This window comes from Gorilla gorilla, chromosome 8 (genome assembly GCF_029281585.2).
Source record: "Gorilla gorilla gorilla isolate KB3781 chromosome 8, NHGRI_mGorGor1-v2.1_pri, whole genome shotgun sequence".
Classification (NCBI taxonomy): Eukaryota; Metazoa; Chordata; class Mammalia; order Primates; family Hominidae; genus Gorilla; species Gorilla gorilla.
Window position 1 is genome coordinate 136,722,160 of NC_073232.2, and position 22,841 is coordinate 136,745,000.

Here is a 22,841-nt window from a genome sequence, read left to right on the forward strand (position 1 = left end):
AATATTTAACATCAGAAATCTATGACCAGCAGATGGCCAAAGTCTGAAAAGTTACCTACCAGGCTGTTTTGGGGTATTAAGAACTTGTAAGGTTAAGGCTAAGAGTTAATGTCCTAGAAATCTAATAGGTTGGTGTTGATATAATTAGCAGCCACTAATTCAGATTCTGTGAAGATGCTTTGCTTCTGCCAAGAAAATGGCCTGAAATGTGTGTCTGTATATACTGCGTGCAAATGTAGCCACTCTGGGTGTATCTAGCTTGGGTCTGAAATGGCTGAAGAAAGGAGTGTTAGTGTAGAAATATTCCCTATTTAGGGATTATTGGGAGAAGGAGAGATACATATATACTTTATAATTACCTTCTGATAATTATAAACTTATTATTTTAAAGCATTGCTAATAGAGAACAAGGAATAATGAGACAAGAAATAAAAATAAATTTACTACAAAAAGAATTTATTAGACAAACACACCAATAGACTGAGTCTAAGGATTTGGTTGGAAAGCCACCGGGCCTTTTAAAGCAGCAGAAGTCCGAAGTCACACGCTTCAAACATTACTCTGCAATGATCTGTGGAAACCAGAAGGGTCAGGAATTACAGCACCGTGCTGGGCCACGAACAAATCAGCCTCCCACCTCTCTCCGTATTCCCTCTCTTCTACTGAAGTCCGTGATTCTGGTACCTGAGAAGACTGGAATGAAATGTTTCCTACTTATTACAGAATTCAGCTTCTTTGTTACAGAGGAATTGTCACATTTGAATTGTCTGTTTAATATGGGATATTGCTTTTGAGAAACCAACAAATAGTTATTAAAGGAGTGTTTACCAAAGTGTAAGGTGAATATTATCTAGTAGAGTAACTGCATTTTTAATCTCATCTGGCACCAACTGTCTTTTAGAAAGTTACAATGTGTTGTTTGGGGGACATTCTTCTTTAGAAGGAAAAGAGTCTAATTAGTGGATATTAAGTAATTAAATAATACATACTATCAAATCTTATGAGAGTCACATGAACCACGAAGTCTTCACTTAATTTAGGAGAAATGGGGAATATTTTCTATCATTCCTGATAACAGAACTAGATAATTCAAGATTATAGTAATGGAATGTAATCCATAATACCAAACAGTGTGCTTTACTTTGAAGCCATTGAGCATTAAATTTGATTGTTAGTAGCACAGGCTACCAAAAAATAGCAAGGAATATGGTATCCACACAGATCTCGGCTGGCCTCAAGTAATCAAAAGTGAGAATGAAACATACATGACACAACTGGGGACCTCTGGGTTTCTGAGACATGGGCTACAAGATTATATTAGGTAGAAAACTAAAGGAAATGTATTCCAAGCATAAGTGGCAAGGGAATTTCACAGAACTAATTTTTTAAGGGAGGTAATAAAAGCAGCAGTTAAAATGTATGTCCATGTATTAGATTCCTGGAGGTGAATCCATTAGGAATATGACGGCTCTTCACACCCAAGTATTGCTTTCATGGGCCCTTACAATCTCTGCTTGTTCACCATCATAGAGAGTCTGTTTGTAACAAGAATTGTTTTCAAGTCAGAATCCTAGACGAAGATCTAAAAATGTTGAGTTTGTGCTTTTAAAAAACAGTCCAGTCCAACTGTCCACATGTAGTGTGTGCTGATGGAGCTAGCTCTTCCCCAACCTGGCTCACTATTGGGAGCCCAGGAATCCCTGGGACAGGCAGATAAGCCAGGACTGAAGTTTTAAAGTATCAGCTACTGCAAATCAAAGTAGGCAGCCTCATGCATAGACTTCATGATATTAGTTGAGCCATCGCTGCCTTCATTATCATTTTTATGCCTTTGGGGTCACTGCGTGGTTTGGTCCAAGCTGTTCTCAAAACCTGCAGTGCAACAGACCTGTGTCTACTTTAGCAGGTGAGTCTAGCTGCAAATCAGTCACCTTTCCTACCACAAACTTCTGGCCTACTCCAAAAACCAAGGTACCCCCTCTCTCAGGAATAACCTGGGGAGGTTATTTGGAACAAGTATTGCGTTCCAGTCCGAATCTTAAGTAAAGATCTAGAAATGTGGAGTTTTATGCATTTTAAAAATAGTCCGTTTCAGAGCGGCCGTCTGTGCTCCAGGACCAAGCTCTCCCCAGCCTCGTTCAGGATTTGGAAGAACTCTCTGGGTTTGGGCTGAACCATGGAGCATGAGGAGGGGAAGCTGTCAGTCGTGAACAGAGACTGTTTCTCACCCTCTGATGAGCCAGCACCTTTAAAGGTTCCATCCTAGCCGCCAGCAGCTGGCAGCCAGGGCGTCTCTGCTCCCTGTATTTCCCTCCTGGTATCTTGGTTAGCCCCGCGCCGAACACCCAGACCCTCAAAAACTAGCCCCTGAACTGAATTAAACCTGACCCAAAGTGAACAGCAAGGTCCAGAAACGGCAAGGCTTGAGGTCAGCCTCCGTCCCCGGACACTTTGAAGGACGGCAGATCCCTGACCCCTTGGTGGCCCGCGAGGATCGCGGGTGCGCGCGGCGGGCAGGGGTGCGGCGTCTCCGGCCGCTGGAAGGGAAGGGGCGCGCTGACACCTGCGCACCTGCATCCCCGGTGGAGGAGCCGAGGGCACAAGACGATGCCAATCCCTCGTGAATCCCGCGAAAGAGGGGCCAGGGGGCTCCGGATTCATAGACGCGGGGCGTAGAAGGGGGTCAGGTAGGAAGGCCCAAGGAACGGCGCGAAAGGGCTCCCGGGGGCGGCAGCCGTCAGCGGGAAGGAGGCGGCGGACGGGAAGAGGACGTTGGCCGCGGAGTAGGAGGGGAAAGTCTGCAAGTGCAGAGCGCCGGTGCCGGGAGGGCCAGGACTGCCCCCCGAGCCGCCGCCGCCGCCGCCGCCGCCCCCCGCAGCCCCTGGCTGGGGCGCGCCACCCCCCACCTGCGCCGCGCCGTCGGCACCCGGGTTCTGCTTCTTCCACTTGGTCCTGCGATTCTGGAACCAGATTTTGACCTGCGTCTCGGTGAGGCTGAGAGACAGCGCGAGGTTCAGGCGCTCGCACACTGACAGGTAGCGCGTGGCCCGGAACTTGTTCTCCAAGGCCACCAACTGCTCGTAGGTGAAGGCGGTGCGCGCTCGCCGCGGCTTGGCACAGTTGGGCTCCACGCGCCGGCGCCTGGGACGCGGGGAGCCGGGGGATCCCGGGGGGGACCCCATAGGGCCGCCCCCGCCGTCCTCGCAGGGCTCCCCAGACGCCAATGCGCCGGCCGGGGCGTCAGGTGAGCGCGCTGGGCCCGGCAGCAAGCGCGCAGCCCGCTCCCGCAGCCGCGGCCTCCTCGGATCCTCCGCATCCTCCTCCTCTTCCGCCTCGGAACCCTCCAGGGGGGACGCCTGGCCGGCGCCTGGGCCCGCAGCATCTAGGGGAGAAGGGGTCGGTGAACAGAAGCCTCTCCAGGTCCCCAAACCTCCTCCTCGTCCTCCCTAGAGCAAGCAGCTGTCCCCCCAACCCAACTCCAGGTGCTGCTCCTGTCCCCACATCGCGCTCCCCTTACGCCGGACTACACATCCTCGCCAGCGGGTTTAGGGGAATGGTGTCCTCTTGCCCTTTACAAATCTGTCATCAAGTAGGCGTCCAAGAAATGTATGCTAAATGAATGAATGACACCCCGCATTAAGAAAAAATAGTGACATTATTGGGTAACCATATTGGGGGGTAGGATCATTGCATTAAGACATCTAGATGTCAAACGCTTTTACGGCTGTGCCTTCCCCAGACCCTAGAAGCTTATTTTGATCTAGGACTCCCAGCAATTAAAAAAGAAGTTATTAAGCTCTCTGCCCCACCCCACCCCCGACCCTAGAAGCTTATTTTGATCTAGGACTCCCAGCAATTAAAAAAGAAGTTATTAAGCTCTCTGCCCCACCCCACCCCCGCCCCCGCTTTAAAGTGAAATTCCCTTTCCCATCTTTTCTCTCCCTCCGTGTTAATAGAGTTTCAGATTTGTGCGGGGCCGGATCGATAGATGTCATCTATTAAAGGTAAGTTTTAATCGAACAATATTAGGATCAGACAGGGAAAGGGGGTTTGAAGTCGGTACCTGCAAGCTGCGGGCAGGAGATATGCAGGCGCCAGTAATAGAATATCGATCACGAGGGTGGGGGAAGGGAGCGCGGCCCCTCGGAGAGAAGATCCGAACAATTACCAGGCCGCCTGCCCGGGCCCAAGTGCGGCCGCCAGAGGCGCCCCGGGCCCCAGGCAATCACCGCCAAACTTGGGGAGGGGAGCAGGGGGCTGCGCGGCATCCAGCCTCCCCCGGGGACCTGAGCCTCTGACCCTCCAGGGAGCCGCCTTTCCCTGTCTGATCCCAGCAGGACTCCTGCTGTCTTTCGTCCTTCCTTCCAGTCACAAACTTTCCTAACCCCTTCATCAGGTGTCCGCCAGCGTTGGGAGTAATTCAGAAAGGGTTTCGAGGAGAAAGTACCAAAAGCTTCCCAACACTCCATCCGAGCCCCGCCCCCAGCCCAGTCCCAGTTAACAGTTGAGTCTGGGGAGCTTGAGCGCCTGGGACAGCCCAGCTCCGCAGGCGTCTCCGGGTGGCACCTGACCTCGCTACTCACGAAGACCCCCGGCGCAAGCCTTAGCGTCAGCTCCCCCATCCATAAAATGGAGGTGATGTTAATGATGTTGTCCATCTCTCAGGTTCCGAAGTTTTCATCACCTTTATCCCAGCCCTTAGCCCAGGTCCTAGCACGTGGCAAGCACATTAAATGCCCGATAAATGAGTAAGCCTGGCAAGACAGGCGCCAGGTAAGTTTCCACCGCGAGCATCAGAACTGTGGTGCGGGTGAGCTTGGCGGGTGAGCAGGGATGCGGCAAATCCCTGCCCTGTAATGCGGGGAGCCTCCTCTCTGCCTCTATCCAATTCCGAGGCGGGAGCTACACTTCGCACCCGGTCCCATGCGCCTTCTCTCTGAGGAAGACGCTGTTAAGGGCCACTCACCGGGCCCGGCTGTTCCCCCATACACTCCGCATTGTTGGGGCTGAGGCCTCCTGGGGCCGGGGCCGCCTTGCGTCTTACCAGGGGTCTCCAGCTGTCGGACAGGGTCCCTGGAGCTGGCATCCTTCCCCGCTTCGACCTCCGCCAAACTTTTCCTGGCTTCCCGGGGAGCCGGGCGCACGGCAGGGAGCGCTGCGCGGGTGAATTTCTGTGGGTCCAGGATGTCCAGGACAGAGAAAGAAATCTTGTGGTGGGAGGGAGCCGCCTTGGCCCCGCCGTCCTGCCATGCCAGCATGCCCGTCGCCCGCGGGCCGGCGGTCGGCGGCGCGGGGTTGGGGATGGCGCCGCTCGGGCTTGCCTTCGGCTGTGGCTTGGCCGTAGCTTTCCAGCCAGGAGCCGGGTCCGCGCTGCCAAGTGAAGCTGGGGAGGGGGGCGGGGAGGCGGGGCGGGGAGAGCGCCGCGGGGGGCTGCGCGCCGATTGGCACCGGCGCAGCCCGGGCCAGCCTCGGGACTATCAGGCGCTGTGCCGCGGCCGCTTGCCTGGGCTCGGGGAAGCCTCCGCGCGCCCGGTGCGCGCGCCCGCGGGGACAGTGCTGTCGGCTCCGCGCGCCTCCGCCCAACCCTCTGGGACTCTCCGAGGGCGCGAGGGAGGCTTCCATCTCGGGGATCCCTCACCCCTACACACACACCTCTGTGACTTGAGTTTGTGCCCTTTCCCCGGCGCACCCGCCTTAGACTTGGGGATGCAACTGAGGCCAGGACTGCTTACTCCCAGGCAATGCTCAGCGCATCTCCTTCCCCGCCAGTGAATTACTGTAATAGCTTCAGACCCGGTTACCTCGGAGGTAAAATCCCTCACGTTCTCACAGTTTAGCGTTCACTAAGCCCTGAGGCTTGCACGATCTCTTTTGATTATTTGAGCATCCCTGTGAGATGGGCGTCACGTGGCACAGACCACTGTCCCCGTTTTAAAGATGAGGAAATCGAGGTTCAAAGGTAAGAAAAGATTTGCCCAGGGTCACTGTGAGTTGGTGACAGAGTCTGGGTTTGGACCTGGGTCTTCTAGTGGACCAGTCAGTGCTTTTTTCGTACATCCTGCTGTCCCAGAAACGGAGGGAGAAAATCCCGGACTCTCAGTCTTTTGCTTCCACTCCAAAGCCAAGCCAGAGGCCAGCAAGAGGTTTGGAGAGGTGGTGAGCACCCACCGGGATGCCAGCAGCTTTGGAAACCTTGGTGGCTTCAGGCACAGAGCCAAGTGAGATGGCTGGGGGTGTCTGCCCTGGTTTGCTATGACCCGGAGCACAGCCCTCAATGGACAAACGTCAGGCCTTCTCCAGAGTCACAAATTCGATCATTTGCAACAGAAATTGGATCTGAGAATTAGGTTGCATCTCTGACCCCCATTCCCTCTCAGCCCCAGAAGCAGAAGATTCAGAAATGCCTGTCTGGTTTGAATTTAAGGTCTGAGAAGAGAGACAGTTGAAATGGCCCTCATCTGCCCCACCAAGTCCCCTCGGAAGGTGATCACCAGTGGTCGGAGAAGCTTCCACTGGCCACACCAATCCTGAATTTCTTCTTTTGTCTCTTGGAAAGCACACAGCAGTCTGTGAGCACTAAGCATTTGTTTCAGGCAAATTCTGAGGCTTCTCCTAGTGTTTGGCCCAGAGCCACCTCTGACTCTGCTGTTCCTTTCTTCTCTGCCCCATAGGGTTTCCAAACAATGACTTGGCAATTAATATTGTCTGAGCAGGTAAGGAGTAGGAAGAGGAGGAGAAACCTTCTCATTAAAGTGCTGGGGGCTGCTAATCCCATCTGTTATTGAAGAGGCATCCTTAGAAGCCAGCTCCTTGTAGCTTTTCTCATTCAAACCTTGCTGCCCCTCCCAGAGGTGGTCACTGTATTCCCTGCGGACTTTAAAGCCTGCGGAAATCAAGCCAGCTCCAGTCCTAAAGTGAAGACGGATTGTGCTTTTAAAGCTCAGGAAAGGAAGTGCCCTTCCCAAGTCCACTGGACCACCTCCCACCGAAGGGAATGTGAAAATCCCAAAGAAAAGATGGCCCTGAAACTAAAAAGTGGCGCCCGACAACCTGGACTGCAAATCACAGAGCCTTCCTGAAATACAGATAGGGTACTTTGTTTTCTGTTTTGATAACGCTTTCTCACCCAGTTCTTGATTTTTTTTTTCTAATCTTCCTTTTTGTTTCTCTCCCTTCACCCTTTTGATCCTAGCCGCCCCTTCTACATTTTCCCACCATGTTTACTTTTTTTTTTTTTTTTTGAGACAGAGTCTCTCTGTCACCCAGGCTGGAGTGCAGTGGCACAATCTTGGCTCACTGTGCAACCTCTGCCTCCTGGGTTCAAGCAATTCTTCTGCCTCAGCCTCCCAAGTAGCTGGGATTACAGGTGCGCGCCACTGTGCCCGGCTAATTTTTGTATTATTAGTAGAGACAGGTTTTCACCATGTTGGCCAGGCTGGTCTCAAACTCATGATCTCAAGTGATTCACCCACCTTGGGTTCTCAAAGTGCTGAGATTACAGGCATGAGCCATCGTGCCTGGCCCATGTTTATATTTTTAAATGCTGAGGTTCTTCAGGATAGCTAGGAATAGGTTCCTTAAGTTAGCCCCAGATGGAAGTATGTGGCTTCCCACTGTCCCTCTTCTTCATTCTCCTATGAGAAACTTTGAGACTCTATTTTCTCAGAATGGTGGGCATTCCAGGGGCCACCCTATACCCCAAACCAGAGGGACAAGGGAGGCCCAGACAGCCAAGAGTAACCCAAACCCGGATCATTTCCACTGTACTCCATAGATTACCTCAAAAAATTTTGTTTAAATGTTATGAATCATCTTTCCCTTGAGGTTCACAGATGTTAAATATAGGGAAGGAGCCGAAAAAGGAAGAAGCAACAAATTGGAGAGAAAGCCAAGAATGGTAGAGGCCACATTCCTTAAACCTGTGAATCTTTACAAACTCCTTCTCTTAGTGGTTTTCTGTTTTGCTTGCCCCTTATTTTTCAGATTTTTTTTTTTTTGAGATAGGGTCTCGCTCTGTTGCCCAGGATGGAGTGCAGTGGCGTGATCTCAGCTCACTGCAGCCTTCAACTCCCAGATTTAAGCAATTCTCATGCCTCAGCCTCCTGAGTAGCTGGCGAGTAGCTGGGATTACAGGCACGTGCCACCATGCCATGCTAATGTTTTCTTTTGTTTTGTTTTGTTTCAGACAGAGTCCTGCTCTGTCTCTCAGGTTGGAGTGCAATGGCATGATCTCAGCTCACTGCAACCTCCGCCTTCTGGGGTTAAGCGATTCTCCTGCCTCAGCCTCCCCAGTAGCTGAGATTATAGGCACGCACCACCACACCTGGCTAATTTTTGTATTTTTAGTAGAGACAGAGTTTCACCATGTTGGCCAGGCTGGTCTTGAACTCCTGACCTCATGTGATCCACCAGCCTTGGCCTCCCAAAGTGCTGGGATTACAGGTGTGAGCCACCATGCACGGCTTAAATTTTTTTTTTTTTTTTTTTTTGATACAGAGTGTCACTCTGTCACCCAGGCTGGAGTGCAGTGGTGTGATCTCAGCTCACTGCAACCTCTGCCTCCTGGGTTCAAGTGATTCTCCTGCCTCAGCCTCCCGAGTAGTTGAGACTACAGGCATACACTCCTGCACCCAGCTAATTTTTATATTTTTAGTAGAGACAGGGTTTCACCTTGTTAGCCAGGCTGGTCTCGAACTACTGACCTTGTGATCCACTTGCCTCGGCCTCCCAAAGTGCTGGGATTACAGGCGTGAGCTACCGCGCCTGGCCTAATTTTTTGTGTTTTTAACAGAGACAGGGTTTCACCATGTTGACCAAGCTAGTCTCGAACTCCTAGCCTCAAGTGATCTGCCCGCCTTGGCCTCCCAAAGTGCTGGGATTACAGGCATGAGCCATTGTGCCCGGCCAGATATTTCTGGTCTGTGTGTTCATTGTAGCACAAGGTAATGTGAATGCTCATGCTTAGTACTTGGCTGCAGGCAATAGATGGCATACAAGAAACTTCGCTGGGTCTCCCATCAACACTGAAGGGATAGAAATGCCCTCTCTTACTCATCCAACTTAAAGAGAAACCTGCTAACCAAAGAACAGGATACTTTCTTCAACGTGGGGGATAATGGAGGAGGACGTCCTAGGTAATTTTTTTTTCTGGCCACCTGTTTTGTAAAAGACCAGGAGGCAGTGAGCATCCTTTTCAGTACAACTTGGCCATGTGTTTGGCTCACTAACATCCTCACATGTGTATTTATACCCACGCTATTCCTATATAACATATCCAGATCCAGCAAGCCACCTTCCCTCTGTGCATAGAGTTGATTTTTTTTTTTTTTTCAGCCTGGGCATTAAAATTCCGCCTGAGTGCTGTCTTTAAATTGCTTTGATGCTAGGTGGGTTCCAACCCTGACCTGTCCTGATGGCAAATGATGCCTGTAACAAGCTCGGGATCAATATTCATAGCGGGTGTCCTGGGCTGATAACACTATCCAAGACAATGTTCACTATCAGTGCAGACAGCTGAGATATTGCACCATTAGGGGTGTTGTGTTAAATAACCTGATCCATTTCTGGGGCTATTTAATGAATTTCACAGTTTAGATAGTATCTTTAAGGAGAAGGCAAAGACTATTCCGGAGGCACAGATGCAAATCAATGGTGCCAAGCTTCCTAAGGTATTCCACAAACAAAGGTGCCTATAATTCCAGCACAGCCTTGAAGAGCCGCTGAGTGCCATGAATAGTGTTAACAATGGAAAGAATTTGCAGTTTATGCAGAGGGAGTGGGGGGGAGGGGGCAATATTATGAGCCGTGTTAAAGCATTTTAGATAAAATCTTATGTTCCTAAAGTAAAATGCAACTGAAATTCTCCAGGTAAAACCCTGCGTTTTGAGCCAGCCCCCAGGGCAGGATATATATGCCAAAGAGACAGCTTCATAAGACACAGCTTGATGACAAAGAGGGACACCTCAACTGCCAGACAGCCTGTGGGTAACCCCTTTTCCCAGTACCTCAGCCACCTTCCCCAAGATGTGCTTCTTCTACTCAAATTGGTCTGTAATACGGGAGAGGGTAAGCACTAGATTTTAGAAGGAAGCCACAGATAGCAGAATCCATCGTTTGTTTACCGGACTCTATCTCCCTTGGTGCTGGAGAGGTCATTTACAATTAAAGGCTAGCATTTACCATTTCCCACCAGAGCTTTGAACTCTGGCTGCCAAGCACAGCAAGTATTCCCCCCCCCCCAAAAAAAAAAACACAAAAAAACAAACAAACAAAAAAACACCTCATAGACTAACTTGTGAAAGCTGAGTTGAAAATATAGCCTTCCCACCTGACCCCAAACCAAAGTTTAAAAAAATCAACTCCCTCATCTTTAGGGCATGCTCCCTGCCACTGGTGGGTGCTTGAGCTTAATGGGCAAGGAAAATGGAGACCGGTGGCCGCTGAGGGCCACATGCTCACAGAAGTTATGGAGATGCAGAGACTCAGCAGGGACATGGAGAGTCAAAAACAAGTGTGCAGGCTGGTCGTGGTGGCTCACATCTGTAATCCCAGCACTTTGGGAGGCCAAGGCGGGCAGAACACCTGAAGTCAGCAGTTCAAGACCACCCTGGTCAACATGGCGAAACCCTGTCTCTACTAAAAATACAAAAATTACCCAGGTGTGGTGGCAGGCGCCTGTAATCCCAGCTACTGGGAAGGCTGAGGCAGGAGAATCACTTGAACCTGGGAGGCGGAGGTTGCAGCGAGCCAAGATCACACCATTGCACTCCAGCCTGGGCAACAAGAATGAAACTCCGTCTCAAAAACAAACAAACAAACAACAACAACAACAAAAACAAGTGCAGAGCAGAGCGGAGAAGCCATGAGAGACAGGCAGACAGGTGGGTTCCAGCTGCTCCACCGTTGCTGACTTCTTCCTGATGCTGGTTGTTCCATTCCGGGTTCCCTGGGAGCCTCACTGCATCCCTACAATACTATTTCTTCTTGAGGGCTTCCCTGATTTACCCTGATCTGAGGATCCACTCCCCCTTTTCTGGTGTCTGTAGCTGATTTTGATGACATCCCCGTGGGCCCCCACCCTTGTATGTGGTAGTGATGGGACTGCCAATCAGGCCCCCCAACCTTCTTCTGGCCAGGAGGTAAGAGTGAGCCCCTGCAGTAGAGTCCTACTGGCCTCTCTCCTGGGAGTATCTGAAGCAGAGTGACACCGCTTCATTGTGGCAGTGGTGCCCAAAACTAAATAATCTGTTATTTCCCACTCTTGACGCTGATGGTTCCAGTACTTGCCCAGGTCTGGTTGTTCAGCATTTCCTTTGATTTTGTAAATTGCCTACACTCTTCCCAACCTTCTCTTCCCCTCTGCATTTTGGAATTCAATTAGCCAGAGTCAAGGAACCCTGACAGGCACAGCCTTTATCACACTTCCTGGCATACAGATTCTGGTCCTTGGATTGTCTTAAAGTCAGGGAGGGCAGAGCATGCATCCCTGTGCCCACCAGTACCTTGGTGTTCGGTAGGTTGAAGAGTCGAAAGCAATAAATGGTGGCCCAGTAACACAAACCCAAAGCTCCACAGTTTGACTAAGATGGATTGGAAACCCATAAGAGACCATATAGGCTGAAGACAAAAATCGGATCAAGAAATGTTAGGTACGGATATAGGTTCATAAGGGGTCTGACTCCCATGCTGAGCATCTGTGGAACAAGCTTATGTTTTTATTCAGGTCATCCATGCTGGGTACCATGCTTTTTATAAAGAAAAATGCAGGGGCCAGGCACAGTGGTTCACACCTATAATCTCTGCACTTTGGGAGGCTGAGGCGAGAGGATACTTGAGCCCAGGAGTTTGAGGCTGCAATGAGCTATGAGTCATGCCACTGCACTCCAGTCTGGGTCATAGTACAAGACCCTGTCTCAGAAAGGAAGGAAGGAAGGAAGGAAGGAAGGGAGGGAGGGAGGGAGGGAGGAAGGAAGGAAGGAAGGGAGGAAGGGAAGGGAACAGAAAATAAAAATGCAGGCGTAGAACCACCATGAATTTAACCCCGTGCGGTGTTTCTGACACTGGTAGACTTGTTGCGGTATCTAGCCTCAAAAAATGGCCACCCCTAATCAACCATGCTGCTTAGTGCTCATGCCCCTGTGTCATCCACTCCCACACTGAGCCTGGCCTGGCCCTGGGTGACCAGTACAACATGGCTGAAGTGACTCTGTGACTTCCAAAGCTAAATCACAGTAAGCCCTGCAGCCTCCACTTTGTTCCCTGGGAACACTTACCCTGGAGACATTTCCTCTTTGACTCTTGCTGTCATGCTGTGAGATACACAAGCCACATGCAGAGGCCATGTGTAGGACTCCAGAAAATAGCCCACATCAACTGACAGCCATCTTCCAGGTTCCTAGGGCCACCCAGACCTCCTGAATCTAAACCTATGTTTTAAAAAGCCTTCCAGGTGATTCTAATGCACATTAAAGTTTGAGAAGCAGTTCTTTCTTTCTTTCTTTCTTTTTCTGAGACAGAGTCTCGCTCTGTTGCCCAGGCTGGAGCGCAGTGGCGCAATCTTGGCTCACTGCAACCTCTGTCTCCCAGGTTCAAGTGATTCTCCTGCCTCAGCCTCCCGAGTAGCTGGGACAATAGGCCTGTGCCACCATGCCCAGCTAATTTTTATATTTTTGGTAGAGACGATGTTTCCCTGTGTTGGCCAGACTGGTCTCGAACTCCTGACCTCAGGTAATCCACCCGCCTTGGCCTCCCAAGGTGTGAGCCACTGTGCCCGGCCTGAGAAACATTTCTGTTATTAATGGTGCTCTGATTTTTTTTCCACTATAGCCCATCTCAATAAAACAGAAGATTCTTTGGCTCATATGGCCCTCACTTGGTCTGGTCTCACTTTCCAGGGAGATGGAATTTGATAATAAGAAAGGTCTTGGTGACTGGTGGGCACCTGCTATCTTTGCCTGTACCATGTTTCTTCCTTATTCGTCTTTCACAGCGCCCTGCTTTTTGCTTTCTTTTCTCTTTTTTCTTTTTTTTAAAGAAGTCTTGCTATATTGCCTAGGCTAGGATACAGTGGCCATTCACAGTTGCAGTTGCAGTCATGTACACTATAGCCTCCAACTCCTAGGTTCAAGTGATCTTTTCTTTTTTTTTTTTTTTGAGATGGAGTCTCGCTCTGTCGCCCAGGCTGGAGTGCAGTGGCGTGATCTTGGCTCACTGCAACCTCCGCCTCCCGGGTTCAAGCGATTCTCCTGCCTCAGCCTCCTGAGCAGCTGGGATTACAGGCGTGTGCCACCATGCCTGACTAATTTTTGTATTTTTAGTGGAGATGGGGGTTTCACCATGTTGGTCAGGCTGGTCTTGATCTTCTGACCTCGTGATCCGCCCGCCTCAGCCTCCCAAAGTGCTGGGATTACAGGCATGAGCCACCACGCCCAGCTTCAAGTGATCTTCTTGCTCCAGCCTTTGGAGTAGCTGGGACTTCACGTATGTGCTGCCATGTCCGGCTAATGTGCCCTGCTTTTTGCTGGAGGGCTTGTCCTCTCCCTTTCCTTCTGGTCATGGTGGGACTATAGGCAAGTGCCCCACCTCCAGCCCTGGTAAGGGCACCAGTCAGGCTGGAACATCACAGTATCACTTCCATTGGAACACAGACAATGGGGGACACTGACCCAAGAGAGCCAATCAGAGTTCTTTCTGGAACAGCCAGACCAAGTTGAGGAAAAGGATCCTCACCAGGTGGTGTACCGGAGACTCTGTGAGCCCAGAGCTGATAACCAGCCATGCCTGACGCTGTCCATTGCTAGACTATCTGGTTGTGCGAGCCAATAAATTCCTTTAAATTTAAGCCATTTGAAATTTGGCTTCTGTCACTGGCAGCCGAAGAGTCCTGACTATGACAAGCAAATCTGAAAGGATGAGGCATATGTCTAGTATAGCAATAGATGGTTGATAGATTCATAGTTGAGCTGAAACTCAGACATGAGTTGTAGATTTGTTATAACAGGCTGAAAGCTCAGTCAGTGGTGTATGCTTCCTGGCACACTATGGTGTTCATGTGCCACCTGGCTAGCTCTGGCCCAAAAGATGCAAATGAGAGTCCATTGGATCAGGGTTCTGGGAAAGCTTTTGCTTTCTGGGTATAAAGGGTAAGACTCAGCTGTCACATGCCCTTTTGTCTTTTCTTTCCCCTCCTTCCTGCCTGAAATGCAGTCATGATGCCTCGGGTGGAGCAGGAATCTTGCTAGCATGAGGGGCAGGCCACATGCCGAGAGGGTGGTGGAGCAGAAAGCAGGAGGCAGCCTGATGGTCCTGGGAGCTGTTGTCCCATCCAGGATTTCCTCCCTCTTGGCTTCTTGATATATGAGGAAAAGTAAAATCTGATTTGGTTGGGCAACTATGGCTGGGTTTCTGTTACATGTAGCCAAATGCAACCCTAACATAGACAATGCCCTACATTCATTGCATCCCAAGAAAAGCCTGGAATTTTCAGATCAAGTTTTAGCCTATCAGTGGCCCACACTTAGAGACTTGCCACATTTTTCAGGTGAGGGACCTGGATCCCTGTATTTGTTTCTTGTCACTACTGCAAGAAATTACCATATACTTAGTGGCTTAAAACAACAGATTTATTATTATAGTTCTGGAGGTAAGAAGTCCTAAACTTGAAGTACCAGCAGGGCTGCATTCCTTCTGGAGGCTCTAGGGGAGAATCCAATTCTTTGCCTTTTTTAGCTTCCAGAGGCCACCTGCATTTCTTGGCTCATGGCCCCTTTGTATTCGAGGCCAGTAGCACAGTATCTTCACACCTCTCTCTCTGACCTCTGCTTCTGCTGTCACACCTCCTTCTCTGACTCTGACTCTCTCCTGCTTCCCTCTTTCCCTTATGAGGACTCATGTCATTACACTGGGCCCACCTGGACCATCCAGGATAATCTCCCTACAGGAGCATAGGCTCTGCAAGATCTAAGTCCCTTTTGCCATGTCAGGTAATATATTTAGAGGTTGTGGGGACTGGGAGGTGGATATCTCAAGGGGGCACTATTCTGTCTACCGTAGTCGTAGAAATGAAAAGGGACTTGCCCAAGAGTACCCACAGAGCTGACTGAAAAGAAACAACTATGGGTAGGTTCACACCACTGGCAGAAGCACCCCTTTTCCTCCTCCTTGGCATGAAGCTAAAGCCCAGCCATTCTCCAAGGTCCATTTCAGGCTGCCCCTGCCCAGAAGCCACAGCTGCCCTCCTAGGCCTGCAGAGGTCATCCTCTTGACTGTGTCTGTGTCACTCATTGCCACTTGGCACACATTTGGTCAGCAGTCATGAAGGTCTTCCATTGTTCTCTGCCCAGTCTTGATCCTGGAGGGCAATGATCACACCTTAGAACTTTTTTGTGCCCACTGCACAGAGTAGGGTCTCAATACGTGTATGGTTCACGATGTTCCTAGCAGATTCTCCAAACTGACTCACTCAGCCCCTGGAAGACTAAAAACTGCATTTCCCAGACTCCTTTGCAGCGTGGGCTAGGTTCCACCAAGCCAGACACAGTGAAAGTGAGTGGGTGGCCACAGGTGGAGGGCACAGTGGTGGATATGTTTTGTTCTTTTGGGGGCAGCTATGCTGGGGGCTGCACTAAGTGATGGGGCAGTGGTCCCAATGGAGTAGTAAAATTAAGTGTTTCTCGTAGCTGCATGGCTCCTGGCTGTGTAGGACTTAGACCCGTCATCTGTAAGCCCCTTCACCTCATGTAAACAAAACCCCTCTAGCTGGAGTGGTCTCTATTGTCTGAGACTAAACCCTTATATAAGGTATACTACTCCCCAACCCCATTAGTGGAAATCCCAAAGGGTAGGAACTATATTTTATTTCACTTGTAAACAGCTCCCCTAGTAAGCATATCAACAAAATATACACAATTCATTGAACCCCATAACATTTCAACGAACTCCTCATCCTTTCTGTGAATCAAGAGCCTGAAAAGAAATGGTGAAATAATATGATCCTCTCATCTTTGAAAGCTCAAAGCTATGTCGGACCAGAAGTAAAGTGTTCTCGTTTCTATTTAATAACTCGAAAGGTTCCGAGGGGCCATTGAGGAAACTCCTCCCTTTTAATATCAATGTGTATTTATTGCAAAAATAATGTAGCATTGAGTGGTATTTTATAGCTTATCCAAAAACCTCCTGGGTCTAACACATTGTGATAGTCCCATTTTCTTCTCAGCCCAGGTCCTATGCATCCTCATCTATGCAGGGCTGTTATCTGCATATAATTTTTTTTTTTTTTTTAAGACAAAGTCTTGCTCTGTCGCCCCGGCTGGAGTGCAGTGGTGCAATCTCGGCTCACTGCAACCTCCACCTCCCAGGTTCAAGCGGTTCTTCCGCCTCAGCCTACCGAGTAGCTGGGACTACAGGCATGCGCCACCACACCCAGGTGATTTTTGTATTTTTAGTAGAGACAGGGGTTTCACCATGTTGGCCAGGCTGGTCTCGAACTCCTGATCTCAAGCGATCCACCCGCCTCAGCCTCCCAAAGTGCTGGGATTACAGGCATAAGCCACTGCGCCCGGCCTCAATTTTGTATTGTACTTTTTCTTTCTTTCTTTAATAGAGACAAGGTCTCACTATGTTGACTAGGTTGGTCTAGAACTCCTGGGCACGAGCTGTCCGCCCGCTTCTGCCTCCCAAAGTGCTGGGATTGCAGGCGTGAACCACCGTCCCTGGCTACAGGTGCCTTCTTGTCTCAATTTGCCTTTGACCTTTCTTAGGGACTTGTTTTCTGCTTTTCCTGCTCTTTGTCCGCTGATCTCCTGGGAAGAAAGCTTCCGAAAAGGACACCGTTTCGGGGGCGAGTGACGCCGGGGTGCCCAGGCCGCGCCCCAGTTCCGGGTTTGCACCCGGTCTTCCTGCCCTGCCCCGCCCGCGGGACTACAGTTCCCAGGCGCCCCTGCGCGGCCGCGGCGCCGGCTGGGACGCGGAGCTGAGGAGCAGGGCCGGGCGCCATGGCACCGTGGGGAAAGCGGCTGGCTGGCGTGCGCGGGGTGCTGCTTGACATCTCGGGCGTGCTGTACGACAGCGGCGCGGGCGGCGGCACGGCCATCGCCGGCTCGGTGGAGGCGGTGGCCAGGTGAGTGGGCCCCGGGACGCCGCTGGGGCCGCCGAGCTCTAAGCTCAGCCCGGTCCCTGGCTGCCGGCAGGGGGCGGGGCGGCAGGGGGCGGGGCCGCGGAGCAGGCCCCGCCTCGTTCTCCCCTTCCCACCCCGGTGCGCGCACAGTGCTGACCCCGGACGACCCCACTGTTGCCCCGGGCGAGCACCAGGACTCTGCTGGTTAGGGCTGCGCGGTCAGACAGGGCGGCCACCTGGTACGTGCGCTGCTGAGCGCTTGACCTGCGGCCAGTCTGAATTGAGATGTGCTGTAAGGGTAAAATGCATACTGATTAACAAGACTTAGCCGGGCGCGGTGGCTCGCATCTGTGATTCTAGCACTTGCAGAGGCAGAGGAGGGAGGATCGCTTGAGTCTGGGGGGTTGGAGACCACCCTGGGCAACATAGGGAGACCCCGTCTCTGCCAAAAATTTAAAAATTAGCCGGGTGTGGTGGTGCACGCCTGTAGGCCCAGCCACTTGGGAGGCTGAGGCAGGAGGATCGCTTGAGCCCAGGAGGTCAAGGCTACAGTGAGCTGTGATCACCCCACTGTACTCTAGCCTGGACTGCAGAGCGAGACGGTCTCATAAACAAAACCCCCAAAAACACCAGACTTCGTGAGTAAAATGTAAAATAAAAACATGAAAATGGGTTATGTTGTTTGCCTGTTGAAATGATATACTTTTTGTTTGTTTTGTTTTGTTTTGTTCTTTTCAGATGGAGTCTTGCTCTGTCGCCCAGGCTGGAGTGCAATGGCACGATCTCGGCTCACTGCAACCTCCGCCTCCCGGGTGCAAGTGATTCTCCCCCTTCAGGCTCCCGAGTAGCTGGGATTACAGGCACCTGCCACCGTGCCTGGCTAATTTTTGTATTTTTAGTAGAGATGGGGTTTTGCCACGTTGGCCAGGCTGGTTTCGAACTCCTGACCTCATGTGATCTGCCCACCTTGGGCTCCCAAAGTACTGGGATTACAGGTGTGAGCCACCGCGCCCAGCCTGCATATCATTTTTAAGATTTTTAAACTATGTGAATGTATTTTCTATTCAAAATATTACAATTCAAATATTAAATTGAATATTAAAATTCAAAATATTAACGTCTGGGCACAGTGGCTCATGCCTGTAATCCCAGCACTTTGGGAGGCTGGAGGTAGAAGGATTGAGACCAGCCTGGGCAACACAGCGAGACCCCATCTCTACAAAAAATACAAAAATTAGCCGGGCATGGTGGTGCACGCCTGTAGTCCCAACTACTTGGGAGGCTGAGGCAGGAGAACTGCCTGAGCCCAGGAGTTTGAGGCTGCTGTGAGCTATGAATGTGCTACTGCACTCCAGCCTGGGTGACAGAGTGAGACTCTAAAAAAAAACCATTGTTTTTTAATTAAAATATTTCAAGGAGATCTCTCTGGCTGCAGTGTGGAGAACAGGCTGGCAGTAGGGCAGGAGGCAGGGGCCAGAGAGGACACAGGGTCACCAGTTAGATGGTTCCAGTGGTTCAGGGAGAGCTGGTGGGGCTTGGACTGGGTAGAAGGCAATGGAGATGGGGAGGAAGGCGTGAATTAAAGAGGTGTTTTGGAAGCAGGACCTATGGGACCTGTGGACATACGGGGTATTGTGGGGGTCAGGGAGAACTTGAAATAAAGGATGGTTTCCAGTGTCTGACTGGAACAGCTGGCAGGGTGGAGAGGGGGCAGGGAGGGGGTCATGGGGCGGGAACCATGATGGCTCATGATGTATGTCAAGTTCCTGGCCTGGTGTTTGGCACACAGTAGACCCACAACAGTGTAACATTAAAGACCACTTTCTTTTCTTTTTCTTTTTTTTTTTTTTTGAGACAGGATCTTGATCTGTCTCCCAGGCTGGAGTGCAGTGACACAATCACGGCTCACTGCAGCCTTGACCTCCTAGGCTCAAAAAAATCTTTCTACCCCAGTTTCCCAGATAGCTGGGACTACAGGTATACTTCCACATGCAGGTTTTTCTTTTTTGTTTTTTTGTGGTTTTTGTTGTTGTTGTTGTTGTTGTTGTTGTTGTTGTTGTTGTTTTGAGACAGTCTCAGTCTGTCTCCCAGGCTGGAGTGCAGTGGTATGATCTCGGCTCACTGCAGCCTCCGCCTCCTGGGTTCAAGGGATTCTCCTGCCTCAGCCTCCTGAGTAGCTGGGATTACAGGTGCCTGCCACCATGCCTGGTTAATAATTCGTATTTGTAGTAGAGACGGGGTTTCACCATGTTGACCGGGCTGGTCTCAAACTCCTGACCTCAAGTGATCCACTCGCCTGGGCCTCCCAAAGTGCTGGGATTACAGGCATGAGCCACCATGCCCAGCCCCCAAGGGACAGTTTGAGCCCTGGTCTGCCCAACCCAGACCCCTACTTGGAATCCTTCAGGGAGAAGGGGCTGTTGGGAAACGTCACAGGCTTCTCTAACAGCTTATTTTGAGCAGATGACCCCCACGTGATATAGAACTGTCCAACAAACGTGCGGATTCCAGGTTGTGACATTGGAAAGGGTTCTGTTAACTTCTCTGGGTTCTGGGTTGGTGTCTTCTGACTGATTGATTGCCAGGAGGGTTTTGTTTGGATTTGCTTTGGCTCCTGCAGATTTATCTAGCTGGGGGTGTCTCTGGTAGCAGCTATACTATATACATCTAACAGCAATGTAGTAACAATCCTGAAATACACCACAGCCTGTTATGTAGCTGGGAGAGGCTAAAATCTCCCTTCCCAAAAGCATATGGGATTATTTTTGGTGAGGGGACATCGCACCCGTGATCTGGGAGGTTTTGTTATTGTGCTGTCTGTGGGCCTGCAGAACTGATGGCCTGGTCTCTGAACCCCATGGGCTTCCCATGCCATAGGACCAAGTCCCCATGTCCTGCCTTGTCCACGGGGACCTTCTCAACTGACCTTTGTGGCCTCTTCCACTGCCCCCAGTTACACAGACTTCTTTGTGGGGTTTTCACTGAAGGGGCCGCTGAGCTGTCCAGCACCCACAAACCTGTTTCCGCCCACACCAGCGTGCCCTTCGGCTCTCGGCAGACCTTGGCAGGGCCCCCTTCAGCCTTTCTGTTGGCTTTTAAGGGCAAGGCCCTTCCACTCTGGCCCAGTGCCTCTGGGGCCAGATCGTCACCCTCAGGGCCCGGGAAGCTCCGTACACCCTCCCTCGCATGCCTGTGGGGCTCGTGACAGATGCCCAGAGTGGCTGCGAAGGTGGTGCAGGAAACTCCCCCTCCAGGAAAGTGTGCCTGCTTTTGGAATTTTCCCTGGGGATTTTCCAGAGATGCAGGACACCTGTTTTCCTCGCCTGGTGATTGAGCCAGGAAGCCTTCATGGAGCAGGCCCTACTTGCCCAGGTGAAGTCTGTGTAGCCTGCAGCCACGGGGGCGAGTGGCCCTGCGCCTTTCATGCTGTGGCCTCCTTGATATGTACAGCCTGCTTTGAAGTCCTGCAGGAGCTCAAAGGAAGTTCCTGGGGTGAGACCAGCCACCGCAGAGGGAAAAGTGTGATTGGAGCGGGGTGGGGGGTCTTAGGGTTGGCAGGGGGAACACACGCCTCCGTGGCAGCTCCCGCCACCATGGGCTCCCTGGCAGCATCGTCCGTTCTCTGAGCCTGCGAGGGGCGACACACTGTCACCATTCTTCTTCTTGGATTTTCTGTGGTGACGGGTCCTCCGATTTTATTGAGGGCCACGGAGCACGGGGGAAGTAGAAGCTCAACTTTTTAAAATAATATCCACAGCAACAGCAGTCACCCCGCATGGAGGGAGGCCTGTCGTGGGCCAGGCAGGTGCTTAACCACCCACCTTCCCTTCACACCAGCCCCTGAGGTGGGGGGGCTTCCTCTTTTCAAAGTGAGGACCAAAAATCGGAGAGATTCAGGAACTGGCAGAAGTAGAAAATGTTGCCGAGCCCTCATTAAAGATGCACGCACACACACACATTCGTTCATTTATTCCTTTTTATTTTTTTTTTCATTCATTCATTCCTTTACTCATACACTCAACAAGCAAACATTGAGTGCCTCTGCTGTACTAAAGACACCATCCTAGGCCCTGGGGATGTGCAGCAGTGAACAGGCAGATGGCAGCCCGTGCCCTGGTGGAGCCGATGCTGCAGTCATGGGGGACCAGCAGGCGACAGCGTGCACTCGGGAAGGCTAGAGCATCTGAGACACGCAGCGAGGTGGGGAGCCCTGGGCTGGGTACCTGGCCTCGCAGATCCCATGGCGAGGGAGCTGGGATTGGAGGATGCTGAGCGAGCCAGCCAGGCAGGCATCTGGGCTAAGAGCATCCCAGATGAAGGAGCAGGAGGCCCAAACCTCTGAGGCCACACTGGTGCTGCTGGCCAGGCAGGGCCCACTTGCTGCTCTAGGACTTGTGGGTGGGCGTGGTCACAGGCCGGAGGACATCCGTAACCGGCTGTGTCCCCCCAACAGGCCCTTTATTGAAGCCCTTTCATAGGCGGATTGGGTTCCCCGAGGGGAGCCATTCAGAAGCAGGGCCCAGCACAGCGAGGGGTGCAGAGGCCGGCCTCGGGGCCCTGGCCCTATGTCTGGGAGGCATCTGCATGTGAAAGGGGGTGGGCATTTACTGCATCCTGTCTTGGGCCACTAAAGCACATCTGCTGGGCCCAGCCCAGGCCCGGCTTGGCGTTTTTGGAGCCGGCGGAAGGAAGCAGACTTGGCCCAGGGCAGCCTCATAAAGCAATTCCCACCCAGGACCGCCCCGATCGATCGCCCTGGTGCTGTGGAGCCAGGCCCACAGCCCTTCCGTCCAGTAGCACCTCTCAATCCCCTGTGTGTGTGGGTGCCTTCGGGATCCTGATAAAACGTGGGTGCCTCCCAGTAGGTCTGGAACAGCAAAGGCCAGGGCCAGGGGATCTTTGAAGTCCAGCCGGTCCTGGCACCCCAGTATCCCCTCCTTCATGCCTGGCTTCCCTGGCACCATCCAGCCCTAGGGACACAGGTCCCTGGGAGTAGCAGCAATAGTAACAATAACAACAACAATAATAATAATAATAATAATGTAGGCTGTGGGCCTGGGCTGGAACTTCATCTCTGTTGCCTCATCCAACCCCCATACGCGGTGTGGCACCTGCCGGAGGGGTCTGGCAGGACATTGTAGGGAAAGGGCCATTTGTTTGCATTTGTTTAAGCCGAGAGGAGTTTTCCTGATGCAACCTGCACCTTGGACAAGGGGTGTTTGTCTTGGACAAGGGGTGTTTGTCGAGAACATGCTGTCATCACCTGTGGTCCCATTTGCTGTCAGGAGGTGAAGCACTTTGTCTTCAGAGATGGGAGCCGGTGCTCTTTCATCCTGGGTTCTGTGATTTCAGCTGTCATTTCAACATTTTAAGTTTCATAAGAAATAGGTGGCCTCCTTATGTAAACATTCTCACCAGCCTGTGAATATACAGAGTGAAAAGTCCAAGTCCTCCATCCTCGACCAAGTCCCAGTGACTTCCCCAGGGTGACACAATACATCCTTTTCCTTCGTATTCCTCAAAAGCACAGAGGATTTTGAGATGCAGCCTTCCCTGACTCTTGTCCAGTTCTGCGGGCACCTGCCCCATCACTCTTGAATGCGACCGCCCCACCATTGCCCAAGGTATGTGTTTGGTTAGTCACAGGTCACTGGAGTCTGGAGACCCCTTGCAGGTCCCCGGGCCAGGGGTTTTGAATTCTTTGTAGCCTCAGAGCACTTATGCAACC

The 22,841-nt window shown here is 51.5% G+C and overlaps 2 protein-coding genes across 10 annotated transcripts in view; one reads left to right on the plus strand and one right to left on the minus strand.

Moving 5' to 3' along the window:
- Positions 1-439: 439 nt before the first annotated feature.
- NKX1-2 (NK1 homeobox 2) lies at positions 440-5,391 on the minus strand. The gene is made up of 2 exons (XM_019034803.4): positions 5,045-5,391; positions 440-3,382 (listed from the first exon to the last, which is right to left on the minus strand). Exons 1-2 carry the CDS (start codon positions 5,256-5,258, stop codon positions 2,658-2,660), a joined length of 939 nt encoding a protein of 312 aa, XP_018890348.4. The 5' UTR covers positions 5,259-5,391; the 3' UTR covers positions 440-2,657.
- An 11,530-nt stretch (positions 5,392-16,921) lies between these two features.
- LHPP (phospholysine phosphohistidine inorganic pyrophosphate phosphatase) overlaps positions 16,922-22,841 on the plus strand; it is a 156,899-nt gene continuing 150,979 nt past the window's right edge. For 5 of the 9 annotated variants that reach the window (XR_008669301.2, XM_063710562.1, XM_019034806.4 and 2 more), the window contains exon 1: positions 16,946-17,116. Coding sequence is in view for 8 of the 9 variants with exons in the window: in XM_063710562.1 (XP_063566632.1) it covers positions 16,992-17,116 (125 nt within the window). In the remaining variant the exon portion in view is untranslated. Of the gene's footprint in view, positions 17,117-22,841 lie in introns of all 9 variants that reach the window. The other 4 variants (XM_055354076.2, XM_019034805.4, XM_031015027.3 and 1 more) reach the window with 3 other exon arrangements.

What these genes read in the sequence shown, in the direction of transcription:
- NKX1-2 (XM_019034803.4), bottom strand. Translation starts at nt 5,258, where the DNA reads ATGCTGGCATGGCAGGACGGCGGGGCCAAGGCGGCTCCCTCCCACCAC. An exon ending in CCGACAGCTGGAGACCCCTG is followed by an intron (nt 3,383 to 5,044) that starts GTAAGACGCAAG and finishes CTTCTCCCCTAG; the next exon opens with ATGCTGCGGGCCCAGGCGCC.